This window comes from Sorex araneus, chromosome 2, assembly GCF_027595985.1.
Source record: "Sorex araneus isolate mSorAra2 chromosome 2, mSorAra2.pri, whole genome shotgun sequence".
NCBI lineage: Eukaryota > Metazoa > Chordata > Mammalia > Eulipotyphla > Soricidae > Sorex > Sorex araneus.
In genome coordinates this window covers 346,941,873-346,969,119 of record NC_073303.1, presented here as the reverse complement: position 1 = coordinate 346,969,119, position 27,247 = coordinate 346,941,873, and the positions used below count along the sequence as shown (strand labels likewise).

Genomic DNA, 27,247 nt, shown 5'->3' with positions numbered 1-27,247 from the left:
TAATTTTAGGCATTATAGTTGGCTTTACAGATTCTAAAAGGTTATTGTGTAGGATATCAGATTTTTAAAAATATTAGGCAGATCTGCAAGTGAAAGAAAACTAACACCAAGAAATGAAAGTACTTAACATAGTATTACATATCTTTATAAGATGCATGTAACTAACAAAAATGTGTAAATGACAGAAATGATAAATTTTTTTCAAGGAGGAAATAGTAGAAATGCATATGTATATACATATAAATTAGTACTAAATGCTTGAATAAATCAAGATAACAAACTAAATGAAATTTCATAAAAACTGACTATGGAAGGGGCCAGAGAGCTAGTCCAGGGGTTAAAGCATATGCTTTTCAGATGCCCCCGGTTTGCTCCTTGGTACCACAACGTCCCCCATCCATCTCTGGGTGTAGTCCCGGAAGTCCCCAGGCACAGTCAGTTATTACCCTGGGGCTCCTGAGCACTGTGGCTTGTGGAGAAGCTGGGAAGGGGGGATGACTTCTTAAGCACAACTTTGGAAACTGCCTCCACCACCACCCTGCAAGTTGGTTATCAAACAAGTCATGATTCATGATCAAGAGATTTTTTTCTTTTTGGAAGGGGGTTTGGGCCACACCTGGCAATGCTCAGGGTTTACTCTTGGGCTGTCAATCAGGGATCACTCCTGGCAGTGTTTGGGGGACCTTATGCGGTACTGGGGATCGAACCTGGGTCAACTGCATGCAAGGCAAAGGCCTACTGACTGTACTATCTCTTTGACCCCCAGAAGAGATTATTTAAACTTAGAAGGCTCCAGATTTTTTTTGACATTTTACATTATCGTTGAGAGATATAAATACAGACTGATAGCAGCTAATTGCAGTTCATCACATTTTCATTCCACATCCCGAAATCCCAAGGTTTACTTTTATTCTCTATGATGACATGAAACAGCAAGGGATTTTGTGTAACGGTAATACCAACTAAAATATTGTCCTGGGAATCTTACAAAAATTACACTGAACTGAAAAGAAGTAGATGTTACAAGCTCGGATTTTGGAAAATTAGGTAAACTATCAGGACTTCGAAAGGCAACAACAGAATTTATGTGTAACTACAGCTATGATCCTGAGCCAGCTGAGATCCCAGGAAACCTCTGTTTCTACACATCTGTTACAGTAACAAAAACAATCATTTACACTGTGTTCTGCAAGGTATGGGCATGGCTCAAAGAACAGACAGGACTCACCAATTGTAATCAAGTCGAGACTGATAAAGCTGCTGCTGCTTCAGGAGGAGTTTTGTCTCCTGTTGAGATAACAAATGCTGAAGGCGCTCCTTTTCGATTTCCAGCTCCATTTTCTGAAGCATAAGTTGGTGTCTCCTATCTTCTGAGAGCTGCTTCTTTACATCTGTTTCATGACTCTGGAGTGCCTCTTGGCCACGCATCAGAAATTTCCAAGAAAGCCCACAAGAAGTGCATAAATCCAGATGTGTCTTGGAATATGGAGAAGCGGTATCGGTAGGATGGCTCTCAAGGACATGATCTGCAGTTTCAGAAAATTTATGACCATAGCACTGATTAGAAAGAGTATGCTTAAGGTGTGGGCCGTCCTTCATTACCAATTCTTCTGGTGAATCCTTCTCTGTGAGGGCTTCATCTGTTTTTTTCACCCGGGCCCCATAACTACATGTCCTGGTCTCTGATGGCACCCTGGCTAGCTTCTCTTTGGGACAATGAAGGATTGATGGTTTCACAGAACTATTCCTCAACTCCATAAGGGTTTCTGAAGATGAGTCCTGGTTTGCAGACTTGGGCCTCTGCTGGTTTTGGTAGATCTGTGGTTTGGCAACACTCAAGTAGGAACTATTCAGTTCCAAGGATGTAGATTGGAGAGTACTTTTCCTACTGGATACCTAAAAGGAACCAAAAGATCATTTTGTCAAGTAAGAGTACAAAGAATTGAGTTGACCCCTTATCTTTTTAGAAATTAATGACCTGCTTAACAAAATGAAGCTGCTGTTTTATCTTCTTTAATAATAAAGATACTTTACCCATAGTTAAGCAGGTATGCAACACAAAGCAAATTCATTTTCAATGTATAATATACATGTCAGGAAATCCGTAAGAATGAGTAAAAAGAGTGTTGCTATGTGTTGCTTATGTAAAATTTTAAGAGGTCCTGGGTGAGTACTGGTAGATGAAAGTGGTAACTCCTGTGGTAGATGTGCTACTGGGATGATGTATGCATGAAACTATCATTACAAAGTATTAGAAATCATGGTGCCTTAATGAAAATGAAAAAAATAAAAGATTTCAACTGTCTTGTAAAAGAGGTTTACATAAAACCAAGTTTGAAAAGAGGCAATAGCATTAAATGCTTTTATCTTAAAATATTTACTTTTGAATGCTGAGCCAAGAAATCCATTCAGTCACCTAAAATATCCTTTGATTGCCCATTACACAGCATGAGATTTGATATAAAACATTTCACCTAATAGTGAATAGGATGTTAGTTACTACTAGAAATCTGATGAGTTTTTATAAAGATCTTTACAGCACACAGATAAAAACAACCATTTTCAACAAAATATGATTCTAATCAAAGGCAGTTATTTAAATACAGAATGTATTTAATTTTAGCTACAAACATAAGTGATTTTTCAATTAAGTGTTCAAGTGGTTATAGTCTGACAGAACTCAGGAAGAAACGGTTGTGAATCACCCTGAACAGCCCAATAGAATGAGCTTTCCTCAAGTTTCTGTCTCGAGCTGTTTTTCCATCAGAGAGCAAATTTATTTTCTATCAGTGATTCTCAAACCTTAGCATGTATCAGAAGCATCTGTAGGACTGGTGGAATATAAACTTTTGGGTTTCAACCTCAGAGTTTCCAATCAAGTAAGTCTGGAGCAGAGTCAGAGAATCTGCATTTTAAACAAGCTCTCGCTGATGCTGACGTGCTCATCCGAATCACATTATCAGAGCAACTGCTCTTACCATGGAATATCTGACATTCTCCCATGTCTTTTTTTTCTTTTCAGATGTGGGAAGTACACCTAGCAGTGCTCAGGACTTACTCCTGGCTCTGCATGCAGGGATCACACTTGGCGGTGCTCAGGGTACTATAGGGGGTGCCAGGGATAGAACTGGGGTGGCCAAAAGCCCTACCTGTTGTGCTATTACTCCAGCCCTCTCCTGTGTTCTTGTAAGGACTATTTTGATTACCATTTGAGTTGGTAAAACTGGATAATCTCATCTCAAGTTCCTTAATCGTATCTGCAGGGTCTCCTGTCAGGTAAAGTTCCCTGTGTCAAATGTAAGTGGCAAACACAGGTTCTAGGAAGTAGGACACAAACATATTTGGAGGCTCCATCAGTCAACCACACATTCTTTTACTCTTCAAAATTCTCATCCACCCCTGAGGAGTTTGAAATGCTTACCTCACCCACCCTTACATTCTTTTAAAGAACTAATTCTTAAATAGTTGTGATGGCTGTCAACTCTAGAAATAGAAAGGATAACTGAGATTCCAAGGAAGTGTGGAAAATCCAAATAATTTACTTTGTAATAGTTGAAAATGATGGACTGGTGAAAAGTGTCAGCAGAAATAGAAGTGTCATGTTTATTTTGTGATGATTAAAGAATGTTATTACAGTGATTACTGAGATATGAACCAAGTTTCGAAAGCAATATTAAAGAATTTCCATTTAAATGATGTCACATCTGGAGACAATACTTGGTCACCTTCAAAGACGACGTGCAATGCTGTGTACTGATGGGATTCTGCACAGGTGACACTAAACAGATGACGGGTTACAGAAAAGAAAGATCCAATGGCAAAATACACATAATGAATTACCTACACCTAGAAGAAAACTCTACATCAATTTACCCTACTCTTAACTTCCACAGCACTTACTGTCAACACTTAATATTTATTAAGGTTTTTATGGCAGACTATCATTTTATAGAATTATAATTTTTTGTTTTGTTTTTTGTTTTCTTTTTTGCTTTTTGGGTCACACCCGGCTATGCTCAGGGGTTACTCCTGGCTCTGCACTCAGGAATTACTCCTGGCGGTGCTTGGGGGACCATATGGGATGCTGGGAATCAAACCCAGGTCGGCCGCGTGCAAGGCAAACGCCCTACCCACTGTGCTATTACTCCAGCCCCCTAGAATTATAATTTTTAAATGGTGCAAAAATGAAGGCCTAGAAACACACACTGTAATATCTTTTCATAAAATAAAACTAAAAAAAATAAAACTAAACCAAATAGAAAAATTAAAATTTAATTTAAAATACCAAACCAACTCAAATTCAGAAAATTAAATCAAAACTTGTTTTACATGATTTTGAATCAGTGTTATTACTAGCATAACAATAGAAAGAATGCCTATTTTATTTTACATTCTCATTTTGGTTCCTTGACATCATTTATATAGTGGGATAGGATATGGTAATTAAAAATTTAATTTTATTATAGTTCAGGTAACATGGTTACAGTAACATTAACATTTCTGGTACTGGTTTACAAATTTACCTCACCTCACCACCACTATTGTGCTAAAGATCTTGCAATGATGTCCTTTGTTATTTCTAGTCCACTTTTTAATTTTCTGCATCCCTGCATCCCACTCCCCACCCTTCCCTCTTATCTGGTATTATGAATTATATAATCCAGAGACAAGACTTTGTCATCATTTGATACTGTATATTCCACTTTTTGTATCTCTACAGACCATAGATAAGTGAGATCATCTAGCATTTGTCCTTTTTCCTCTTACTTCATTTAACTTGGTGCCAGCCAGTTTCACCCAATCTGCTGCAAAATATGTGTCCAACAGGCATATGAAAAATTGTTCATTGTCACCAGTATCAGGGAAATGCAAATTAAAATGACATTTTATAAAAATGAGAAGAACATATAACAAAAAGATTGGCTACAACCAGAATTGGCAGGAATGTGATTAAAAAAAAGGCGTCCCCATTCACTGTTGGTGGAAACGTTGTCTGGTTCAGTCTCTGTGGAAAATCATATGGAGATTGTCTTTAAAAAATTAAGAATCGAGCTTTTTCTTTTTTCTTTTTTAGATCATATCCGGTGATGCACAGGGAATACTCCTGGCAGTGCTTGGGGGACCACCTGGGATGCTGGATATTGAATCCAGGTCAGCTTTGTGCAAGGCAAATGCCCTACCAGCTGTGCTATTGCTCCAGCCCCAGAATTGAGCTTCTTATGAGCTGGTGATTCCACTTCTTAGCATTTAACCAACAAACACAAAAGCATTAATTTGAAAAGCTACAGGCACACCTTTGCAGAAATGAGCACAATAGGCAAAATTTGGAAACAACCCAGAATGTTCAATGATAGAGGAATGGATAAAGGAGTTGTCATATACACAACACAATGGAATACTATGTAGCCATACAGATACACTAACTTAAATGAAAGCGAGTATTAAAGTACTCACAAATATCAGGGGTTTATAGTACTTGTAAATTATTTTTTGGTAGCTAACTTTTGATGTTTTTAATTTTTTTAAATGATTTTGAGAAGTAGAACAACTGATTTTGATGCATTCTTTGCTCAAAGAGAACACTATCAGGTAGAATTCTATGATGGTCTTTAAGATTCCCATATCCCTATACTCATCTTTGTTTGATCTCGTCTCAAGAGTGGCTTGTACCAGTGAGTATTAAGGCATATCAATCCTGTGACTATAAGGTAAAGGGAACTTTACAGCTGTAACTAACATTTCTACTCAACTGACACTGAGTTAATGAAATGGAAGAATACTTTGAGTGGTTCATGCCTAGGCAGTCAAACCCTTTAGAACACCTGATGCTCTCTCTCTCCAAGGTCAAAAATTCTCCTGCTGACCTTGAATAAAAGAGGAGTCATACTTGGGGAGGCCAACAGAGGGAGTAATGTGGCAAATATCTCGATATGACAAGTAGCTCTGGATACTTGCCACCAATCTCCAACCAAGAGTTACCAAGAAAATAGCATATCAATTATTTAGATGCATGAAGTGACACTGTACCAACAAACACACAAGCATGGATAAGGATCCAGAACCCCAGATTAAAACAACAACTTGCCAGCCCAGCTGGCACCTTGACTACAACCTTCTCAGGACCCTGAAAAAAATTAAAATTTGTGACACTTATGATTCATCTGTGACATAGTAAATGTGTGCTGCTTTTGTCTATTTGTTTTGTTTTTTCAGTCACACCCTGCAGTATTCAGAGGTCATAAACTGGAGGTGCTTAGGAGATCATGTGGTACTGGGGCAAGAAGCCAGGCTTCCAGCATGCAACACATGCACACTTTCTCTCCTTATGTCATCACCAGACACCATAAATGTTTGCTCTTGCAATTGTGGTAAGTTTGTAGTAATTTATTACACAGCGATGAAAAACTAACTGCACATTATTCAATTTACCAGAGCCTCAAGTTGATCATTAGTAAAACAGGAATAGGTGGTAAGATAGTGAACAGTTACTGAAGTTCTCAAAAATGCTAATTTTAATAGGGGCTGGAACAATTACACAGCGGCTAGGGCATTTCCCTTGCACGCGGCCGACCCAGGTTCGATTCCCAGCATCCCATATGGTCCCCTAAGTACCGCCAGGGGTAATTCCTGAGTGCATGAGCCAGGAGTAACCCCTGTGCATCGCCGGGTATGATCCAAAAAGAAAAAAAAATGCTAATTTTAAGTGTTCTAATTACAAGGAAAAAAACATTTACCCAAATTTCTTTCTAGTATAAAGGAAATTTATGCATGTGTGTGTGCATATGTGATTCTCAAGGGCTGTTGAGTCACTATAGATTATGGGTGAGTGTGACTCTCAAGGGTGGCTGAGTTACAACAGGTTCTCTCAAAACTATGTTCTAAAGAGAATGATTTCAAATATCTACCTTTATTTTTCTACAGTGAGGTTTACAAGTTGGGTCAGAGCGTAGTTATTTGAGATAAAAGATTCCTCATTTTCCCCCTTTATATGCAAAATGTCAGTCTTAGGGGCAAGAGAGAGAGAGAGAGTACAGCAGGTATGGTGGCTGCTTTGCTTGAAGCCAACTTAGGTTTGCATTGCACAGGGCCCCCTGAGCACCACCAGGAGTAATCTCTGAGCACAGAGCCAGCCAACAGTAAGTCCTGAGCACTACTGGTGTGACCCCCCAAAACAAGCAAATGAGATGATGTTGTTCTTACACTAATATCCTACACTGTCTCTTATGATTGTGATGATTAAATAAAAATTCATACAAACTGTCTTAGATAGTGTTTAATATTAAGTTTGCATGCATAATGTTTCCTAATTACCATTAACACTTTCTTTGATAAGTCTTTGACATTTTTTTTTAAAGTCTAGAGCATGTTTATTTCTCTAAATGGATAGCAGTAAATTTTTGCTCATAGAACATTCTCAGTAATTATGAGATGACTGCATACATTTGGTAGCACTGTAGCACTGTCATCCTGTTGTTCATTGATTTGCTCGAGCGGGCACCAGTAACGTCTCCATTGTGAGACTTGTTGTTACTGTTTTTGGCATATCAAATATGCCACGGGTAGCTTGCCAGGCTCTACATGTGGTAGAAAAATTAAATTGTGTTATAGGATCTAGTAACTAATGAAAAAAGAATCTATGATAAGGATGAATCACATGTTACTGAAAGAAAGAGACGAAATGGAAAACAGTTTTTAAGAGTCTAATATAAGAAATTAAGTTATTGTGTAAGTGGAGTTAAAACAAATACTGCCTTTGGGACAGATGGAAGTCACAATGGATGTGAAAGAAACATATGTGTTTTTCTTTATAGAGCTGCTTCATAATTCTATGTGATATTTACAAATATAACTTCTCCTAATTAATGTTTAAACTAACAACAAACCCCAAGCTGCTGCTTCTGACATATGGGCCCAATATAATTTTTTAGATATACTACACTAACTGAGAAACCAAAAGTTATTTAAAAATGGAGGCATACTATATATGTAAGAAAACGCACAGATCTAAGTGTATACCTTGATGAATTTTACATATGCATATATCGATGTAATCATCATGCAGATGATTAAAGAACAGTTCCATTATGACAGAAAGACTCCAGGTGCTCCCTCTCATCAATACTACCTTCTCATGCTCCTGGGTAACCACTACTCTAACTTCTTTGGCAACATACTTATGTTGCCTATTTTGAACTTCATTGAAATGGAATCACACAGTATGCTCACATAACATGTCCTATTTTTTGCATTTATTTTTTTAGTGTTTTAATAAAAAACAATTTATTATTATTATCTTTTAATTTATTGATTTTTTAATTAGCGAGTCACAGTGAGGGTACAGTTACAGATTCACACATTTTCGTGCTTTTTTAACCCTCAATTTTTGCATTTATTTTTAAATCTTAGCATATGGGCTTCAATTTCTTTTTATGTTAATCAATAACTCACTATTTTGTATTGCTGCATAGTACTTTATTTTATCAATACAACAAGATTTTTAAAAAGTTCATTGTCTTATTGCATTAGGGCTATTCTGGTACAATTTTAAAAAACATGTAGACATTTATTTCTGTTGGGCAAAGGATAGGAATGTGTTCGGTTTTATTTGAAACAGCTGATCAGATCTCCAAAGTGAATCTTCTATTTTAGACTCCAACCAGCAAAGGAAAAGAGTCATATTCACATTAACACTTGATAGCGTAAATATTTTTAATTTTAGTTCATTCTGACATATGAGTAGTTAAAGATTAGCTATAATTTTAAATTCCCTGGTATATAATTATGCTGCACATGTTTATTGGACATTTGTATTTCTTTTTTTGTGAAGTGATTGTTGAAATTATTACCTTAGAAAAATCCTATTTTTCAAATTTATATTTCATTTAAAAATATTTATTTTTAAAATTTAATTTTTTTTGTTTTGAGATCATACCCAGCTGTTCTCAGGCTTATCTGTGCACTCTGTGCCCCAGAGTTCCTCCTGGCAGCGTTGACAGTGCTGTCTGTCGTGCTGGGGACAGAATACAGACTGGCCTAACATAAGCCAAGTGCCTTACCTGCTGTAAGCCCCCAAAACTTTCACAGGACTCAAGAAATTAAAGATGTAGGTAAGAGGATCCCTCTTATATTTTTGATAATTATTTTTGATGAATCTACTTCTAAAAGGTCACCTTCATTGACCACTGAACATCTTGTAACTGACTATTTTGAACTAAAAGTTTATTACATACTAAGTTAACAGTACTATGTTTTTAAACTAATTTGTAACAACTCTGTACTGTAGCTACCTGTTGCGATATGCCAAAAACAGTAACAAGTCTCATGGGTGCCCACTCGAGCAAACTGATGAACAACAGGATGACAGTGCTACTAATTTACAGATGAGAAAATGAACTTAAAAAAATCATGGAACTTGTCTCACACTTATACTGCAGATATTCATTACTGCATGCTATAGCCTTTCTTTAAAACTGTATTCATTGTGGTTGGAGAGATAATACAGCAGACAGTTTGCTTTGCATGTGGCTGGACTGTTCAATGCCCAAGACCCCATATAACCCCCTGAGTAACACAAAGTGATCACTGAGCGTAGAGCCAGGAGTAAGCCAGGTGTGGTCCAGCGATCCAAAGAAACAAAAACTCAGCAATAACAAAAAACGTATGCATTATGAGACACATTCAATGTAGAAAACTGCACAACACAAGTCTCATCAACACAGTGAAGAGTCACAAATGCCCACCAGATCAGCATCAGCATCTAGGAGACAGAGCATACTACCTCGACACAGAAAACAACTCATGGACTATGCAAACATTACTTTCTCTATTCTCCTGCCAGGGGAAAAGCCCATCCTTAATTTTATGGGAATCACTTCTTTGCTTTACCTTTTCCCTGATAAAATATTTGTACTAGAATTCAGTTGAACCTGCTTTTTTAAAGGTATAAATCAAATCATTGCATACAACATTTCGTATGACTTCTTTCAAGTCAGTGTTTGTTAAGTGGCAATGAATGTGGATGTAATTTATTCACTTTAAATAGGTAATAGTGAGGCCAGTAATGATTTATTTGAAAGATCAGTTAGTAAAATGTCGAACTTTGCTGTCCATATGGTTTCTGACATGCATAATTAGGTAGTTTTGCTTTTGTAGTATGAAAGCAAGACTAAATAAATGAATATTCCAGTAAAATCTTCATGAACAAAGAAATGTGAATCACATAATTTTCCCATTCCATAAATATTCTTTTTTCTTAATATTTAAAAAGGTTAAAAACTATTTTTAGCTCATGGATTGTACAAAACCATGCAATGACTAAATTGAGTTTGCCAACTGAATTTGACGACTATGTTGAGTGTGCTTCCAATTAAGAATTCTATGAATATGCTAAGATGTGCTCGAAACCCAATAAGCAAACTGAACAATATGACTTGCGTTATGGTATCTATTTACATACTGTCTGTGTGATGGAAATGAGTTGGCTGGAATGCTTGATCATAAATGAATAGAACACTAGCACAAAAGCATGCAGAAGAATGCACTTAGGCAGGAAAAACTACATTTTGCAAACTAAAATAATTAGACAATCTAAGAATCTTATCAGGAAAATTGAGTTATAAATGGTAGCATATTAGGGTTTATTTTCTACAAAAGGCATCATATAATAATTGACTACACCTTTTTTGTACTGGTCTCTGTCTGTTTTTGTGCCATACTTGGTTGTGCTCAAAGCTTGCTCCTGGCTCTGTGATTAAAGATCACTTCTGGCATAGACTGGAGAACATATATGGTGTTGGAGATCAAACATGGGTCAGCTATGTTCAGGGCAAGAGACCCACTGTCTGTACTATCTCCCTGTCCCTCTTGTCTACATCCTAGAACTACAAAGTGAGGAAATAAAGCCAACAACTTTGTATGGTATGTCATGGATTGCCATGGGATTTATAGTATGAAAGGAATATAAGAAAAAATGCAGGTATTTTTGGTTTGACAGAGTTAGAACATAAAATTTGTTAACTTGGCTTGACAGGCTTAATGAATAGATTGTAAAATAACACAAGTGAGAAAAGAATAAGTTTTAAAATTGTGGGATTTCACTTAGCTCCATGGAAGAATTTTCTAATATTTTAGGTTGATAAATCTCTGGTTTTCTAGGTTTTCTGAATCTTTAAGATACTTTGTAAAAATAATCTTTTAAAAAAGAGTTCAGGGGCTGGAGTGATAGCACAGCGGGCAGGGCATTTGCCTTGCACACAGCCAACCCGGGTTCGACCCCCAGCATTCCATATGGTCCCTGGAGCACCGCCAGGAGTCATTCCTGAGTGCGAAGCCAGGAGTAACCCCTGTGCATCGCCAGGTTTGACCCCAAAAAGAAAAAAAGATTTCATAGAAAATAAAGATGCCTTTGATATAAACATGAATGATATAACTAATCTTTTGGTTATTGTTTTTTGGGCCATACCTAATGATGCTCAGGAGTTACTCCTGGCTCTGCACTAGGATCACTCCTGGTAGGAAAACAGGGACCATATATGGTGCTGGGGGCTGAATCTGGGTCAACTGTGTGCGAAGTAACTGCCCTATCCACTATACTATCATTCTGGCCCATAGTGTTGTAAACATGTATGCATGCAAATACACATTATGTAAAATACATTTATCAATAAACACTCAAAAGATCACATTCTCCTCCAAGGCTAGTCCAGAGCGCTCCTGTATTTTCACACATTAAAAAGATAAGTGCAGTACTGCTTTGTGAAAAACCGTAACAAGTAAACAATGATAATTTATAAGTTTCTGCAGCTTATCATTTTTACATAAGGCCTAGCCAATTTCTGCTATAGACCATAAGAAAAGAGGTGAACTAAATTATAGCAATTATTTCTTGCAATGAGCTGTTATTTACTTTGCAAGATGAGGAAGCAATTACTCACAATGCATTTATGAGTTGTTAACCACAGTTGTCAATACTACCAATAGGTTTTACTGGTATTCATTTCTCTGGTGGTAAATAATAATTTACTACTCTGGCAAGCACCCTATTAACAATTTTTATATTTCTGTTGATATACTTGTACGAATAAAATCTCAGCTTTATAACACCAAAATATTCCCCTCTGTTCTTTTGAGAAGTCACAATAAAAGCCTAGATAAGTAATTCTAAGTCCAAACCACTGTATTGGGGGCAGGTCACTACATTACCCCAAATGTTTGGAGTTAATGTGTAATAAGGCAGAGAAAGAGATGTTGAATTTTTGTGTCTGAACTCACACAGACCAGTTGTCAAAATGATAGAATCTAGGTAATGCAACAGCTGCACTGTATGGTCTGCCAAATTCTCATCCCAAATAAATGTTCAATCTCCCTAGTGCAATTAACTCTCCTATACTGGCAGATTTTGCTAGAAGATCATCAAGGTAGATTACTTTCCGGCATTATGAACTAAATACTTACAGGTGTGATATCATCAGTTATAACTTACAAACTTTTGCATTTAGCAAGACATGCAGGCAAATGAATCATCTAATTTATGAATTATTTATAAGAAATTCACAGCATGCTCCTGGCGTCATCCATGGCCTTTTCCAGGTCATATGACACCAATTAGAGCTGAATTTTAAATTATTCAATAACCTGAACTCTCTTGTCATTTAACATATAGATATCAATGCGGTAAACAAGTTAAATCTAATGGGCCCTAGAGGTTTAGGCTTCTCCACTACTCAGCAGTTGAAGCTGTAGGCTATCAATGGAAGAGAAAAATAACTAATCTGAACAGTCAAATGCATTTGCAAGATTCTAATAACCTATTCTAGTTCCTGTAGGGAGTATAGCACAATTTAGAAATATTGAATCTAAAAGACATTAAAGTAAATAATTATGAGATTTAAAAGACTATAGGTACATAATAATGCCGAAATGATGGGATGCTAGCAACAGATACAAAAAGGCCATACCAACTATTAAAATATGTAAACCACAGGCCTGTCAGATTTTTTAATAGTAACTCACAGGCTTGGAAAAAGGCTAACCCCCTTTAACCGAGACAGTATCTCCTGAAAGTTGAAATAAACTGGGTTGCTCTAAAAATGAAAAGAGCATGAAATAATTGACAGTATATGTGACTTGAGGTCAAAAGACCTTGATTAGAATTCCAATACTGCTATTTGGGAGTCTAGGGTTTTGTTTTTTTACAAGACACTTTATCTCTTAGAGAGTTAAGATAGTTTTATAACAAGGGGGTTGGAGTTGACGATCCCTATAGTTTATGCTATCTTTAAAAGCTGAAAATCCCAATGATTGGATTGTTGTACCTTAGAAAATGAAAGGAATGAGTTAGACAAAAAAATTATACAGATCAGTAAACTTTCAGCTATTAGCGAACAGTTCTATTGCAAAATTATGAAATATCCTTTGGTTCTGTTTCTGCTGGCAAATTCTATATTGTAATAAAAATACAGCCTTATACTGAATAAACAAATTAGCATCTTAATTTTTGTATCTGGTCACTAAATCTGAAAAGAGATGCAAATGACGACTGATTCAGATAAATATATTGTGAGAATAATCCTAAATATTTTGATGGGTTTTGAAAGGAAAATCACTCACCACAGAAATACATAACAGTGGCACTGATTCAAATTGCTTTCAACCAGGGCCAGAGTGATAGTAACAAAGAGTAAGACACTTGCCTTGCACTCAGCCACCCAGTTCAATTCCTGGCACCCCAAATTGGTCCCTTGAGTCCCACCAGATGTGATCCCTGAGTGTAGAGCCAGAAGTAAGCACTAAGCACCGCTGGGTACGGCCTCAAAACAACAGAAAAACTGGTTTGACAGATGAATGTAGTAGCTAAAATAAGCAAAGCAAAACAAAAAACCATCTTTATGTAGTCTTCTAAATCCATCAGAACAAATAGACAAATAAGACTAGGTTTTAATTATCTAATAAGACTCAGCATCGAATCCCAGATGATAGCAGCTCGCCGGAGATTTCTTCAGACCCACGCCAAGCCAGTTTCACCAGGGCACCTCAGATGGAGCGGGTGTCCCAGCTCCGCCCACTCCAGATGAACCCCCAGCAGCCACAAACTCCCAGAAGAAAATCCCAGGTACACAAACTCCAGGCCACATGGCGGCAGCAGGGAAGGGCTGTCCCTTCTCATACCCTGGTCCCCTCCAGGTCCTGGCTGTCACAACCACGAACTGCCACTGGACCATATTTAAGCCTGTCACTGGCCTTCATTAGAGACTCCCAAAAAAATCTCAAAATGGATTAGCCCGCTACAGAGATGTCTCTGGATCCCAATCATTTACAATTTTAAAATTCCAGGAGCACACTGCTGCTTTTGCGGCTCTGTGACCTCTCATGATATTCCTAATAAGCGATCACTGTATCATTATCAATCTGTTGTTTATTGATTTACTCGAGCAGGCACTGGTAACGTCTCTATTTCACTCAACCCTGAGATTTTAGCAGCCTCTCTTAACTCGGCTTTCCCAACGATTGGAGGCTCTTTCAGGGTCAGGGGAATGAGACCTATCATTACTGCTTTTGGCATATCGAATATGCCATTGGCAGCTTGCCAGGCTCTGCCGTGCGGGCGGGATACTCTCAGTAGCTTGCTGGGCTCCCCGAGAGGGATGTATATATCTGTTACTGTATTTGGAATATGAATATGCGATGAGGAGCTTGCCAGGCTCTCCGAGTGGGCAACAGATTATCCAAGAGGGAGAACTAGGCTATTAGATGTCATGCGGCTGTGATGCTTCTGGGAGCTTGGTTTTATAGTCTCTGGATGTTGGCTGTTGATGGGATTACATGGCACCGGGGGCAGTTTCTGGGTGTGACCACCTAGCTACTGGAAAATGGGGGATCTGGGTAGAAGAGGCCCAGTCCCAACCCGAGCAGCCTTGGAGATCTCGGCCCCGGATCCTGCACACCTGGGTTCCTCTGCTGGTTCCTTCATGCGTGAGGCTCATCCGAACGTGTGGAGAGTGGCCTTGAGCATGGCCGTGGCTGGGTTCCGGAGGTCTTTAACTATTAATAAGTAATAGAAAACAAGTTATCTAGCATCTGCTTTGGCAGATGGTGGGAAAATTCAAAATAATGGTGGTGGCAAGGTGTCATGGTGGTGAGATTGGTATTGAAATATTGAATGTAATTAATGAATGTTAACAACCTTATGAAAATAAAATTTAAAAATTTAAAATATAGAAAAATTAAAATATTAATATATTTATTTGATGTTGTTATTTAATAAAATATAAATAATAATATTGAAATATTAAAATAAATAAACTTAAAAATTAATGACAATATAGACAATTCTCAAAAAATTAGAAATTGATCTCCCATTTGACGCAGCAATACCACTCCTGGGAATATATCCTGGAGATGCAAAAAAGTAGAAATGACATCTGCATTTGTATGTTCATTGCAGCACTGTTTACAATACCCAAAATCTGGAAAAAAACAGAGTGCCCAAACACAGAGGACTAGTTAAAGAAACTTTGGTACATCTACACAATAGAATACTATGCAGCTGTTAGAAAAGATGAAGTCATGAAATTTGCATATAAGTGGATCAACATGGAAAGTATAGTGTTAAGTGAAATGAGTCAGAAAGAGACAGACATAGAAAGATCACACTCATCTGTGGAATATAAAATAACAGAGTGGGAGACTAACGCCCAAGAATTGTAGAGATAAGAATCAGGAGGTCTGGCCCACAGGTTGGAAACTGGCCTCACATGCTGGGGGAAAAGGCAGCTCAGATAGAGAAGGGAACACCAAGTAGAGGATGTTGGGAAGACCCATTCGGGTTGGAAGATGTGAACTAAAAGTAGACTACACACCGAATATGAAGGCCACTCAATACTTCTATTGCAAACTACAACACCCTAAAGGAGAAATAACAAAAGGGAATGCTCTGCCACAGAGGCGGGATAGGGTGGGGGTGGTGGGGGATGGGGTGAGGGTGGTGAGAGGGATACTGGGATCATTGGTGGAGGTGAATGGGCACTGGTGGAGGGATGGGTAAACGATAACTGTATGACTAAAATGCAAACACAAAATTTCATAAGTTTGTAACTATATCACAGTGATTCTCTAATAAAAAATTTTAAAAAAATTAATGAATTATCTAATAATAATTAGGAAGGTGAAATAACACTATAGGGAAAATGAGATAAAGACAAACTACAAATGATGAGGATAATATACATGGATACAAAATGGAAATAAAAATACTGAATAACAAAGCTAATTGACACTTGGTTTTAAGGATGTAGCAAAAAAATGATTGATAGGAGTAGCACAGTGGTAAGGGGTTTGCCTTGCACGTGGCCAACCCGGGTTCGATTCCTTCACCCCTCTCGGAGAGCCTGGCAATCTACTGAGAGTATCTTGCTCAAATAGCAGAGCCTGGCAAGCTACCCGTGGTGTATTCAATATACCAAAAAATAAAGTAACAAGTCTCAAAATGGAGACATTACTGGTACCTGCTCAAGCAAATCGATGAGCAACAGGATGACAGTGTGATACAGTGATGCAGTCACCTTCGTGTCACTCTCTTCAGTTTACGTTTTCTAAGCATATCCTAGGGCTCTAAAAGAGATCTCATTGCCAGATCAATGCTCACTCTTCTCTGTCCCTCTAGGAATATTCTGGTTAAGATGGGTGGATGTTTCAGTACAACCAAAAGTAGAGAAGAAAACTTGCTGTGTGAAACCAGGAACATTTTAATACAGAATTCTTAATATATATTCTAGAAAACTTAAATGTTAATACTATTTGAATGTGACCAACTTTCCCTAAAGGGTAGATGAGTATTTAGAATGCATTTATGTAGCTGAGTGATGGGGAAAAGGATTTATGTTGTACTTTCCAAACTAGGCTGTGAAAATTTTAAAAAAAGTGTCTTGCAAAAAGCATTTAAGAAATGCCAAGAAGGATAAGCTAGAGTCAACTTGCAGAGAAATAGGAAAAAGGAAAACCAAAGTATTGCTTATTATAAGATTTCCTAAAATAAATCATTGCACTTTTACTAAAGATTAGAATTCTGTTTTGTTTTGGGGCCACACCTGGTGGTGTACAGGGCTTAATCCTGGCTCTGTGCTCAGGGTCCATTCCTGGTGGGCTTGTGAGACGAAATAAGAAGGCTGGGCAAGTGCCCTGCCCACTGTACTATCTCTCTGGCCCAAAGCCTTGAGTTTTCTATATTAGCTTTTCCCTACATAACTGGCTGCAGGCCAGAAACATAATATGGAGGAAGCCTAATGAGAAGCATTTCTGAAAGCTCAGGGAACTACCAAATCAGAGATTGAAAGCGACCTTCGGAGGGATAAGCCCTTCCTCAGTTGCTCAAGACTTTTTAGAACTCCTAATCCCTGAGTTATATAGTGAAAATCCTGACTTTTAAATTTAACAGTTGCTTATTAGCTAGTTTATTGTCGAAAAAAACTCTGAGCAGTTCATTTAGAAATTAATTAAAGGGGCTGGACAGTGAGTAGAGCATTTGCCTTGCATGCAGCCAACCCAGGTTTGATCCCTGGCATCCCATACGGTCCCCCGAACAATGCCAGGAGTAATTCCTGAGTGCAGAGCCAGGAGTAATCCCTGAACATCACTGGTGTCACCCAAAAAGCAAAAAAAATAATAATAATAACAATTAATTTAAAATAAAAGAAGTGCTGCAATTTCCTTGCAATGAAATGTTCTTTCTACTCTTCACTGTCCTGCTTCCATGTGTCGACTAGCTACCACCATTTCCTCCCACTGAGGGTTCCACACTCACCCTGCTCAAAATAGCTTCACCCAAGAAGAATCTCAGGATACTTCCATCTTTTTCATTTCACGGAGCGATAGCACAGCGGTAGGGCATTTGCCTTGCACATGGCCGATCTGGGTTCAATTTCTCCATCCCTCTCGGAGAGCACAGCAAGCTACCAAGAGTATCCTGTCCACAGGGCAGAGCCTGGCAAGCTACCGGTGGTGATATGCCAAAAACAGTAACAAGTCTCACAATGGAGATGTTACTGGTGCCCACTTGAGCAAATCGATTAACAAGGGGACAACAGTGCTACAGTGCTAATCCATAATAAACTAGTTTCATATCTCCAGGTGCACATAATTACTCTATTAGAAACTGCAAACTCATCGAGGTCAGACACCACCGAAGTGATCATGACTCTTGATCACTGCTAAATTTCACACAGTAAATATTAGGTTTCCACTAAATAATAATTTCACATAGTTTGGTCCGTCATCAGTACACTGTTTAAACCTGAGGGCAGGGGCAATATTACCTTCAACTTCATATTTCTGTGATACCTGTATTTCTTAATATAAAGTTTCTTAATTCAGTAAAGATCTGTTGAAAGTACTAAAGTGCTGAAAGCAAGAGCTTAGACAGCTGCACAGTCTAACTTGCATCTTAAAGAATTTAATAGTAAACCAAAGTATATTTTACTTTTTTGCAGGATTTACTTTTTCTATAAGAGGCTTTGACAAATTGGTATTTAAAAGTTAATTAAAAAACTCTTTAAATGCAGAGAAAATTTTATTGCACAGGAGCAATAAAAATAGGGATCAAGATGCTTATTTAGCCTGGACATGTGAAATGGTAAATTGAAGGATGATTTTTTGCTCTGAGATGTTAATTTAAAGCAGATCATTTATTATTTTCTAAAATGTTCAATGCAAAGGTTGTAAAAAAGAAACTCTATTTAAAAACTTGAAAACATATGCACTATATCAATCTGGAGTAGGGATAAGCAAACAGATTATAAGATGTAATTCCTGAATAAAAGGCAACTATTTCAGTGTAGTTTAGAAAGTCCGTATCTGAGTTGTCTTGAATACTGTCGGTTTTAACACTATCTTGAAAAGGTGGATTTTATTCAGTGTGAGTAAAAGAGATGAGGCTTAACATCACGCATTTCATTTTTGCTTATGCACTGTTATTTTCCTAAAACATAATGCTCCATAATATCACACACATATGCATAAAAAGTTGCACTGAGCTGAACTGAGCCAGGCAGGAATTTACAAAAAGCACATCCCTGAAATAAGCTCCCCACATGCGCCATACTCAAAGCTGTGTTTTTTTTTTTAATCCTTTCACACTGTGACCTTTTCAAAATGAGGAAATGTCCAATCAACATTCGCCAAATATTGCTAAGCATCCTGCTTCAAAAATATCAAGAGGTATATGCAGAAGGGAAATTTCCAGTTCTGAAGAGAAGTTTGAAATAAAGTCTTTTGAAACAAACAAATGAATGTGCTATCTCTTGAACAATCAGTATAAAGGAATGTTGAGGACCATCAAAGACAATATGCAAAAATGAAGAGTCTATGTTTAACATAATTTCAAGTGTGGCTAAGTCGATAAGAACATGGACGAAAGAAATAAAATAAATGGAAAGACTGACCAGAATTTGGATTTAACACCAAACAGCAAAATAGCAGGCATCAGTCTTTTCACAATCAACAAGAAAGCACTACAAAAACCTTAAATGTAAATCAGCAAAAACTGCAAGAGAGGCTCACTTCTAGACAGAGAAGGCTGGCTGAGTGTTTTTGAACATTCCTTCACTGTGTGGCAAGACAGAGAATGAGGATGAGAAGTTACAAAAGAATGCTAGCACTTATAAGATAACTGACGGCTACAATTAAAATTTCAATTTTGATGCATACCTCAAAAGATATACTTCAAATGTAGGAAATATGGGACTTAAGAACAAAAGATTACTTATACTGAAAGCTACAATTAAAATATCAATTTTGATGCATGCTTCAAAAGATATATATTTCAAATGTAGGAAATATGGGAATCATAACAAAAGATTCCTTAAGTGAATATCTAGTGCCAGTTCTCAACTCAGGTTACTGACCACACCTAGACCTATCTGGCTACAACTTTTGCATTTCAGATAACCCCATTTCTGCCACTTAATAATTCACAAGCTGCATTCTTAAAATACACATTCCAAGTAAAATTAGGCTCTGTTTCAACATGATCTAGCATATTTATTGTATTATCTATGTAGTCCCTTTAAAAAATTTGATGCACCATGATTTACATACTATTCATATAACATTTCACCACCACACCCTCCATTGGTGTCCACTCTCCTACCACTGTCTCAGGGTTCCCTCCCAACCAACCTCTCCCTTACACCTACCACCTTGGTAAGCTTACCAAGCTTAAGTCTGTTAAACTTGATAAGTTTAACTCTGTAAACTAGTTCTCAGGTTCTGCCATCTTCGACCATTTCTTATTTTCATACTGTATTTGTTTATATCCTGTATTTACTTATTGTATTTGTAAAGAGCAGCAGTGTTGGCCGATGTGGCAGAAGCTGGGAAAAGTATTTGCAATGCTCGTCTGTCCTTCGCCAACTACAAGACCAAGATGATTGCCCTCCGACGTCCTGATGGATCTATCACACCTTCCAAAGGGCAATGGAGAGGATTATTCATGACTTCTACTCGGATCTCTTCGATAGCCACATCCACCTGCCCACATACCAAATTCCACAGGATGGATATGTCCTTCTCAACGTCCTCCCTTCCGAAATCCGACACGTCATTTCGTCAGCATCAGGTCTAGACAAGGTCAGACCTGAACACCTGAAGAATCTGCTGCCAGTACTCATCAATACACTGGCTCGGCTCTTCACATGCTACCTGTCCAAATGAAAGGTTCTGTCCCCGTGGAAAACCAGCAGGACTGTTCTGCTGTACAAGAGGGAGACATCCGAGGTATCGCCAACTATCGCCCAATCTGCCTGTTGTCTGTCGTCTACAAGTTGTTCACTCGAGTCATCTTGAATAGAATAGGTAGAATATTCTACGAAGACGAAGGAGAACCATGCAAGCAAGCCGGGTTCCAAAAAGGATTCAGCACGATCCACAATATCCACATGGTGACCAAGCTCATTGAGGTTTCACGAGAGTTCAAGATGCCGCTCTGTCATTGATTTAAAGAAGGCCTTTGATTCTCTTGAGACTGAAGCGGTCATTGAAGCCCTCACCAAACACAGGGCATTCAAACTCATTACATCAGGATCCTCTGCGAGCTGTATTATGGATTCACCACCAGGATCTCACCATTCTACAAGGAAGTAATCATCGCCAGAAAGAGAGGGGTTTGGCAGGGTGATACATTTCACTGAAACTCTTCAGTCCCACCCTCAAGAATGTCATGCAATGACTGGAATGGGAAGAAATGGGAGTGAAGATAGACAGTCGGCAACTACACCAACCCTGCTTCACTGATGATATCGTTCTAGTAACACCAAACATTAGCCAAGCGGCACAAATACTGGTCAACTTCGACCAAGAGTGTGGAAAGGTCGAATTGCAGCTGAACCTCAATAAGACGATATTCATGAAAAACAAACAAGTCCCTGATGTTCCATTTGCTCTCAATGGAGTGAACATCTCCTAAAGCAGCAGCTACGTGTACCTGGGTCGAGAACTCAACATGAGGAATGACTTGTGCCAGAACTGCGCAGGAGGAAGAGAGCAGCGTGGAACGCCTTCAAGAGCATTGAAGAAGTTGTTAAGAGGACAAAGAACCTCTGACTCCAGGCACATCTTTTCAACTCTATCGTTCTTCCTGCACTAACATACACCTCAAAGACCTGGGCCCTATGAAAACAGGATGAGAACGCTATTTGGGTATCCCAAAGAGGAATCAAAAGAGCTATGCTTGGGAATATCACATTTTACTCAAGTGAGAGAAAGAATCCAGAGTTCCAATCTCTGTCGACGATCATGAATCAGGGATGCTATGTTGTTTGCCAAGGTGTCGAAAATCAGATGGGCTGGACACGTAATGCAATTTAGAGATGACCGCTGGACTGTTACTGACTGAATTCCACAGGATGTCAAAAGACTGCGTGGCTGCCCACCTATGACATGGTCAGACTTTGTCAAAACCCTGAATGAATGATTTAAGGCTCTTCGTGTTCCTGGAATGAGCAGATACTATTGGGCTACACTAGCACACGAGAGGGATGAATGGAGATGTTATTGGCACCCGCAAGAGCAAATTTTTACATCCTGTATTTACATACTGTATTTGTTTACATGATATGGACCATTCTATATCTGTCCCTCCCCTTTTTGTTGACTTCACTCAACATGATGCTCTCCAGTTCCATGCATGTAGAGTCAAAATGCAAGACTGTTATTTCTTAGTAGTGGTAGTACCCCATTATGTATATATAACCACACTTTCTTTATGCTGTCACCTATTCTTAGACACTCAGTTGCTTCTAGATTTTGGTTATTGTTAAGAGTGGACACAGGACACAGGAGAGCAAATACATTTACAAAATAGTGATTTGGTGTAGATGCTGAAAGAACTCCTGGGCTGTATGGAACTTCAATTCTTAGTTTTTGGAGAAGAGTGCATATTTGTTTATTTATTTATTTATTTTGCTTTTTGGGTCACACCTGGCGATGCACAGGGGTTACTCCTGGCTCTGCACTCAGGAATTACCACTGGCCGTGCTCAGGGGACCATATGGGATGCTAGGATTTGAACCGGGGTCGGCCGCGTGCAAGGCAAATGCCCTACCCGCTGTGCTATCTCTCCAGCCACTGCATATTGTTTTTGAGTGGCTAAGCCAGTTCACACTCCCACTAACAGTGGATGAGATGAGGCTCTGGAGAAATAGGACAGTGGTCAGGATGTTTGCTTTACAGTGGCCAACCTGCTGGGTTCAATCCCCGGTAGCCCATATGGTCCTCTGAGTCCCCACCAGGAACGATCCCTGAGTACAGAGTCAGGAGTAAGTCCTGAGCCCTGCTGGGTATGGCCTAAAACCCTTTTAATAACAAGAACTCAAAAAAAAACCCCTCACTGGACAAGGATTCTTTTTCCCCATCTAGGTACTCATTTTCACCATTTAACTTGTATACATCTATGCTACTAATTTTAATAGGGTTTTTTTGGGAAGTGTTTTATGTTTTCATGTGCTATATTATTGAATTCCATTTTCCTTCATATAATAAAAGTACACACTCTTCTTGCTCATGCAACACAGGTACATCATTCTTTTAAATTATCTCTGGCCCAGAGAATTCTCATTTGACTAATAGCCAAGAATACCCTCAAGCTGACCAGAGGGAATTTATACTCAGATCCTATAAGGCCCAGAAGTTCTAAACAAAAACCCAAGCAGATGCACCAAGACTAATAAAAATGGCAAAAAAAATTCAAAAGATCAGGCTGAAACCTAAAAGAGGCAGTAGAAAAGCAGAGTCATATGTACGAGAACTCCCATAAGATTACAAACAGTTTCCTCTCTCAGGTCAGAATAGAGTAGCTTGATATATGTAAAGTGCAGAAAGAAAAAAACCTCCAAAAGAGAATATGCTGAGCATTTTTTGACAACTCCTAAAGGAAATCATTGCCAGTAAACTGGCTCCAAGTTTTCTAACAAAAAATTAAACACCACTTGAAAGTAGTACGATACCTTTAAAAACAATAAAATATGGAAATAGTAAAATAACTTTAAAAATAATATTGGAGATAATAGTAATGGACCTTTATTCTCAAGTTCACAAATTATTTTCTTTCTTGCTCCAGTTTAGGGAATTTAAAATTTCAAATATAGCATTTTTAAAATTTCTAAAATGTATATTTGGCTCCTTAAAAATTATTTGTCTGTTAAAATACATTTTTACACATTTCAGGTTACCTATTTTCTCTAAGTTAAGTTTCATAGCTTATATAGATTTCAAGGGATAGGTTAATCTCATCCAAGTTTTTGAATTTATGCTCATGTGGTTACTTACGATCCTTTAATACTGATAGAGGGGAACAGTGAGATCTTCATTTGCATTTGTGATATTGATAACTTTACTCATTTTCTTTGTTTCCTTTTTTATCAAGCTTACTGGGCATATAAAAGTTGTTTTACTGATTTCCTCTTTTGTGTTTTCAATTTTGTTGATTTTTGCTCCTGAATGTTCGATTTTATTCTTCTGCCTAAAATGGGGATTACAGTATCCTTCCTTCCTAGATCCTTGAGGTAGAATCTTAAAAATTTTTAATTATATATTCCTAATTTTATTCTTATTATATTTAACATAGAATTATATTGAGAAGAGACAGTCATAGGGAAAAATAATTTTAAGAGCAATACAGTCAGTCCCTCAAGTAATTTTTTTTTAGTTGAATCACCATAAGATACATAGTCAAGTTCTTCATTATTGGATTTCAGTCATACAATGTTCCAACACCCATACCTTCACCAGTGTTCATTTTCCACCATTAATGTCCCCAGTTTTCCTCCTGCCAACACTCTCTTCCCTTTCTCCATATCCCCACCAGTCTACTTCTACAGCGGGCACTTTGCTTCTCTCTCTCTCTCACTCTCTCTCTCTCTCTCTCTCTCTCTCAAAATGGATTTTAAAACATATAAGCATGACACTATCTATTTTTTCCTAAAAACTTTGTACAAGATATTTTAAAATATTTTCTAATTCCTTTTAGAAACATTTTTCCTCTTTTATCCACTGAAAAGAAAAGAAGTATGTTGTTTAATATCTAGTCAGAAAATTCTGTTACTTTTGTCATTAATTGGCAGATTAACTCTTTAAACAGCTGAAGAATTTACTTTGTATTAATTGAATTCTTTAAAAAAAAAGCCATAGGGACTTTGGCTTCACAGTTAACCACAGTTTTAAGATTTCACAAATATTAAGGACTAATAGGATTTAGGTGTTTTAGTCTATTAATAATCTGGAGAAGGAAGAAATATGGGTCTAGACAAACAAGATATACACACAAAAAACATAAGTATAGGACACAGTAGGACTGGAGCAATAGCACAGCTGGTAGGGCGTTTGCCTTGCATGTGGCTGACACGGGTTTGATTCCTCCGTCCGCTTGGAGAGCCCGGCAAGCTACCGAGAGTATCCCACCTGCACAGCAGAGCCTGGCAAGCTCCCTGTGGCATATTTGATATGCCAAAAACAGTATCAACAAGTCTCACAATGGAGACATTATTGGTGCTCACTTGAGCAAATTGATGAACAATGGGACGACAGTGCTACAGTGCATAGGACACAGTACATATATAAATTTCAACTTTTTTTTTGTAACCTGTACAGTGTCAAATCCACAGAATTATACAGCATATGTGGGCTAGGTCCCCACCTATAGGCCTTCCCTTTTATAAAATGCAATGTGATCTTTCTAAAAATGGATAGAAATCAAAACTGTCCTTCCCAATAGGCAGAATAATTTAAGAAATTTTATTTTTAAACAAAAGCACATTGCATAACTTTAAATCGATTAGTTGTTGCCACAGAGGTCATCAAATGTACAAAGCAATTTAAAAGCACTTGTACAATTTTTATTATTTTTTGTGATTGTCACAGTTTGGGCTATACTTGTGGTGCTTAAGGCTTATTCTCTGTGCTTAGAGGTCACTCCTGGCAGTGCTCAGGAAATCATATGTGTCTGGGGTTAACACCAGTCATCAGCATGTATGGCAAGAGCTTTATCACTGGCTATCTCGCTGGACTAATTACTTAAGTTTTATTGGATTACACTACATTTGTAGCTTTAAATTAAAAAAATATGTGTATATATATATATATATATATATATATAGTTTTAGCAAACTAACATGGCTTGGAAATGAGATTTTAATAATATAATGTCCCTTTCCTCCTATAGTGGTTCTTGAATGTTTTACTGTTACAAGTTCATAGGAAAAGTACTTAGTTCCTGATGTAGGAATACGAAAGACCTGTGAGTAGGCATTCTGATAAAACACAAAGATCCATCCATATGCATCCTATCCGTAATAGACACACTTTCGATTCACACAGACAACTTAAAGGGAAAAAAATACCATACAAATAGTAAGTATGAGAGAACTGAAGTGGCAATATCATATTTTAAGCCACATCTGTTACTGGAGATGAAGAGAAACACCTCATAATGGCACAGTGGTCAATACATAAGAAAAAGTATTGATTAAGTATATAGTAATTTTATAATGAGGACTTAAGACCCATCAATCAAAAACTCACAAAACTGAAGGCAAAACAGAAAATTCAATATTAACAAGTAGGAGGCTTTAATATCCTATTTTCGATGTTTGATGGAGCAACTAAACAAAAAAAAAATCAAGAAAGACATTTAGAAAACTTCACAGTATCAACCAACTTGACCTGTTATCTATGGAACACTCCATTTAATGAGAATTGTGTATATATTCTTATTAAGAACACATGAAATATTCTTAAGGGCAATAAAAAAATCTGAGTAAACTTCAGTTTTAGACTGAAATCACATCGCTTCTCGGCCTTTTGGCTAAGATCAAGTGTAGACTGAAATCACATAAAATACAGTTCTCATATACAATAAATTTAAAACATAAAAAAATTGGGAATTGTTTTGGAATTTACATATTTGAAGATCAATAGCCATGTCAAAATCATGAATCAAAAAACATATCGATACATATTATTACCATAATTATGTTGTTATATGGCAAAAGAAAAGATAATTTGGAAAGGCCTAGCCTAATAATGAGAGTATTTTATAAGGAAAGATTACCTCCAGTAGAAGGGATATTAAAAAGATCTAAAAAATGAGAACAATCTAATATACTCTTTCTGCCTTGAAGATGTAAAAAGTTGGCCTACCAATGACTTATTAAAATGATATGCAATTTAAAAATCCTCCACAATCAGCTAGAAAGTGGGTTCTCTCCTGAGCAACCCAGTAAGAATTCACCTCAGTAGACACCTTTACTTGTGGAACGCTGAGCATAGAACCAAATCAAGCTCAACAAAAGACTTCTGAGATAATAAAGAAGTATCTTAAGGCACTGAATTTATATTAGTTTGTTATATAACAATAAAAGCTAATGGAGTCCATAACAAATAAACTGAAAACTAATTTCACAAAGAAAAAGTCAGGCACAGATGGCTTCACTGTTAATACTATCAAATGTTAAAAAGTAAACACAACACACACATTTCCAGAAAACATAGGGAATGCTTATTAATACATTCTGTGAAATTAGCACTATTACAAACACTAGACAAAATGTCACAAGAAAATCTTGGGCCAGTCTTCCTAGGAATTTACACCTAAAAATCATCAGCAAAAGATTAGTAAATCAAATCTCAACATAAGATTATTCATATGACAAAGCAAGATTTACTCTAAAGGTTAGTTTACATTAAAAGTCAATTTACTTAATGT

At 37.5% G+C, this 27,247-nt stretch overlaps 1 protein-coding gene across 2 annotated transcripts in view; it reads right to left on the bottom strand.

The window, feature by feature from the left end:
* KIAA1328 (KIAA1328 ortholog) overlaps nucleotides 1-27,247 on the bottom strand; it is a 312,654-nt gene that overhangs the window by 115,442 nt on the left and 169,965 nt on the right. For both annotated transcript variants that reach the window (XM_055129540.1, XM_004606086.2), the window contains exon 7: nucleotides 1,229-1,896. In XM_055129540.1, coding sequence (XP_054985515.1) covers nucleotides 1,229-1,896 — 668 coding nt within the window. The remainder of the gene's footprint in view (nucleotides 1-1,228; nucleotides 1,897-27,247) is intronic.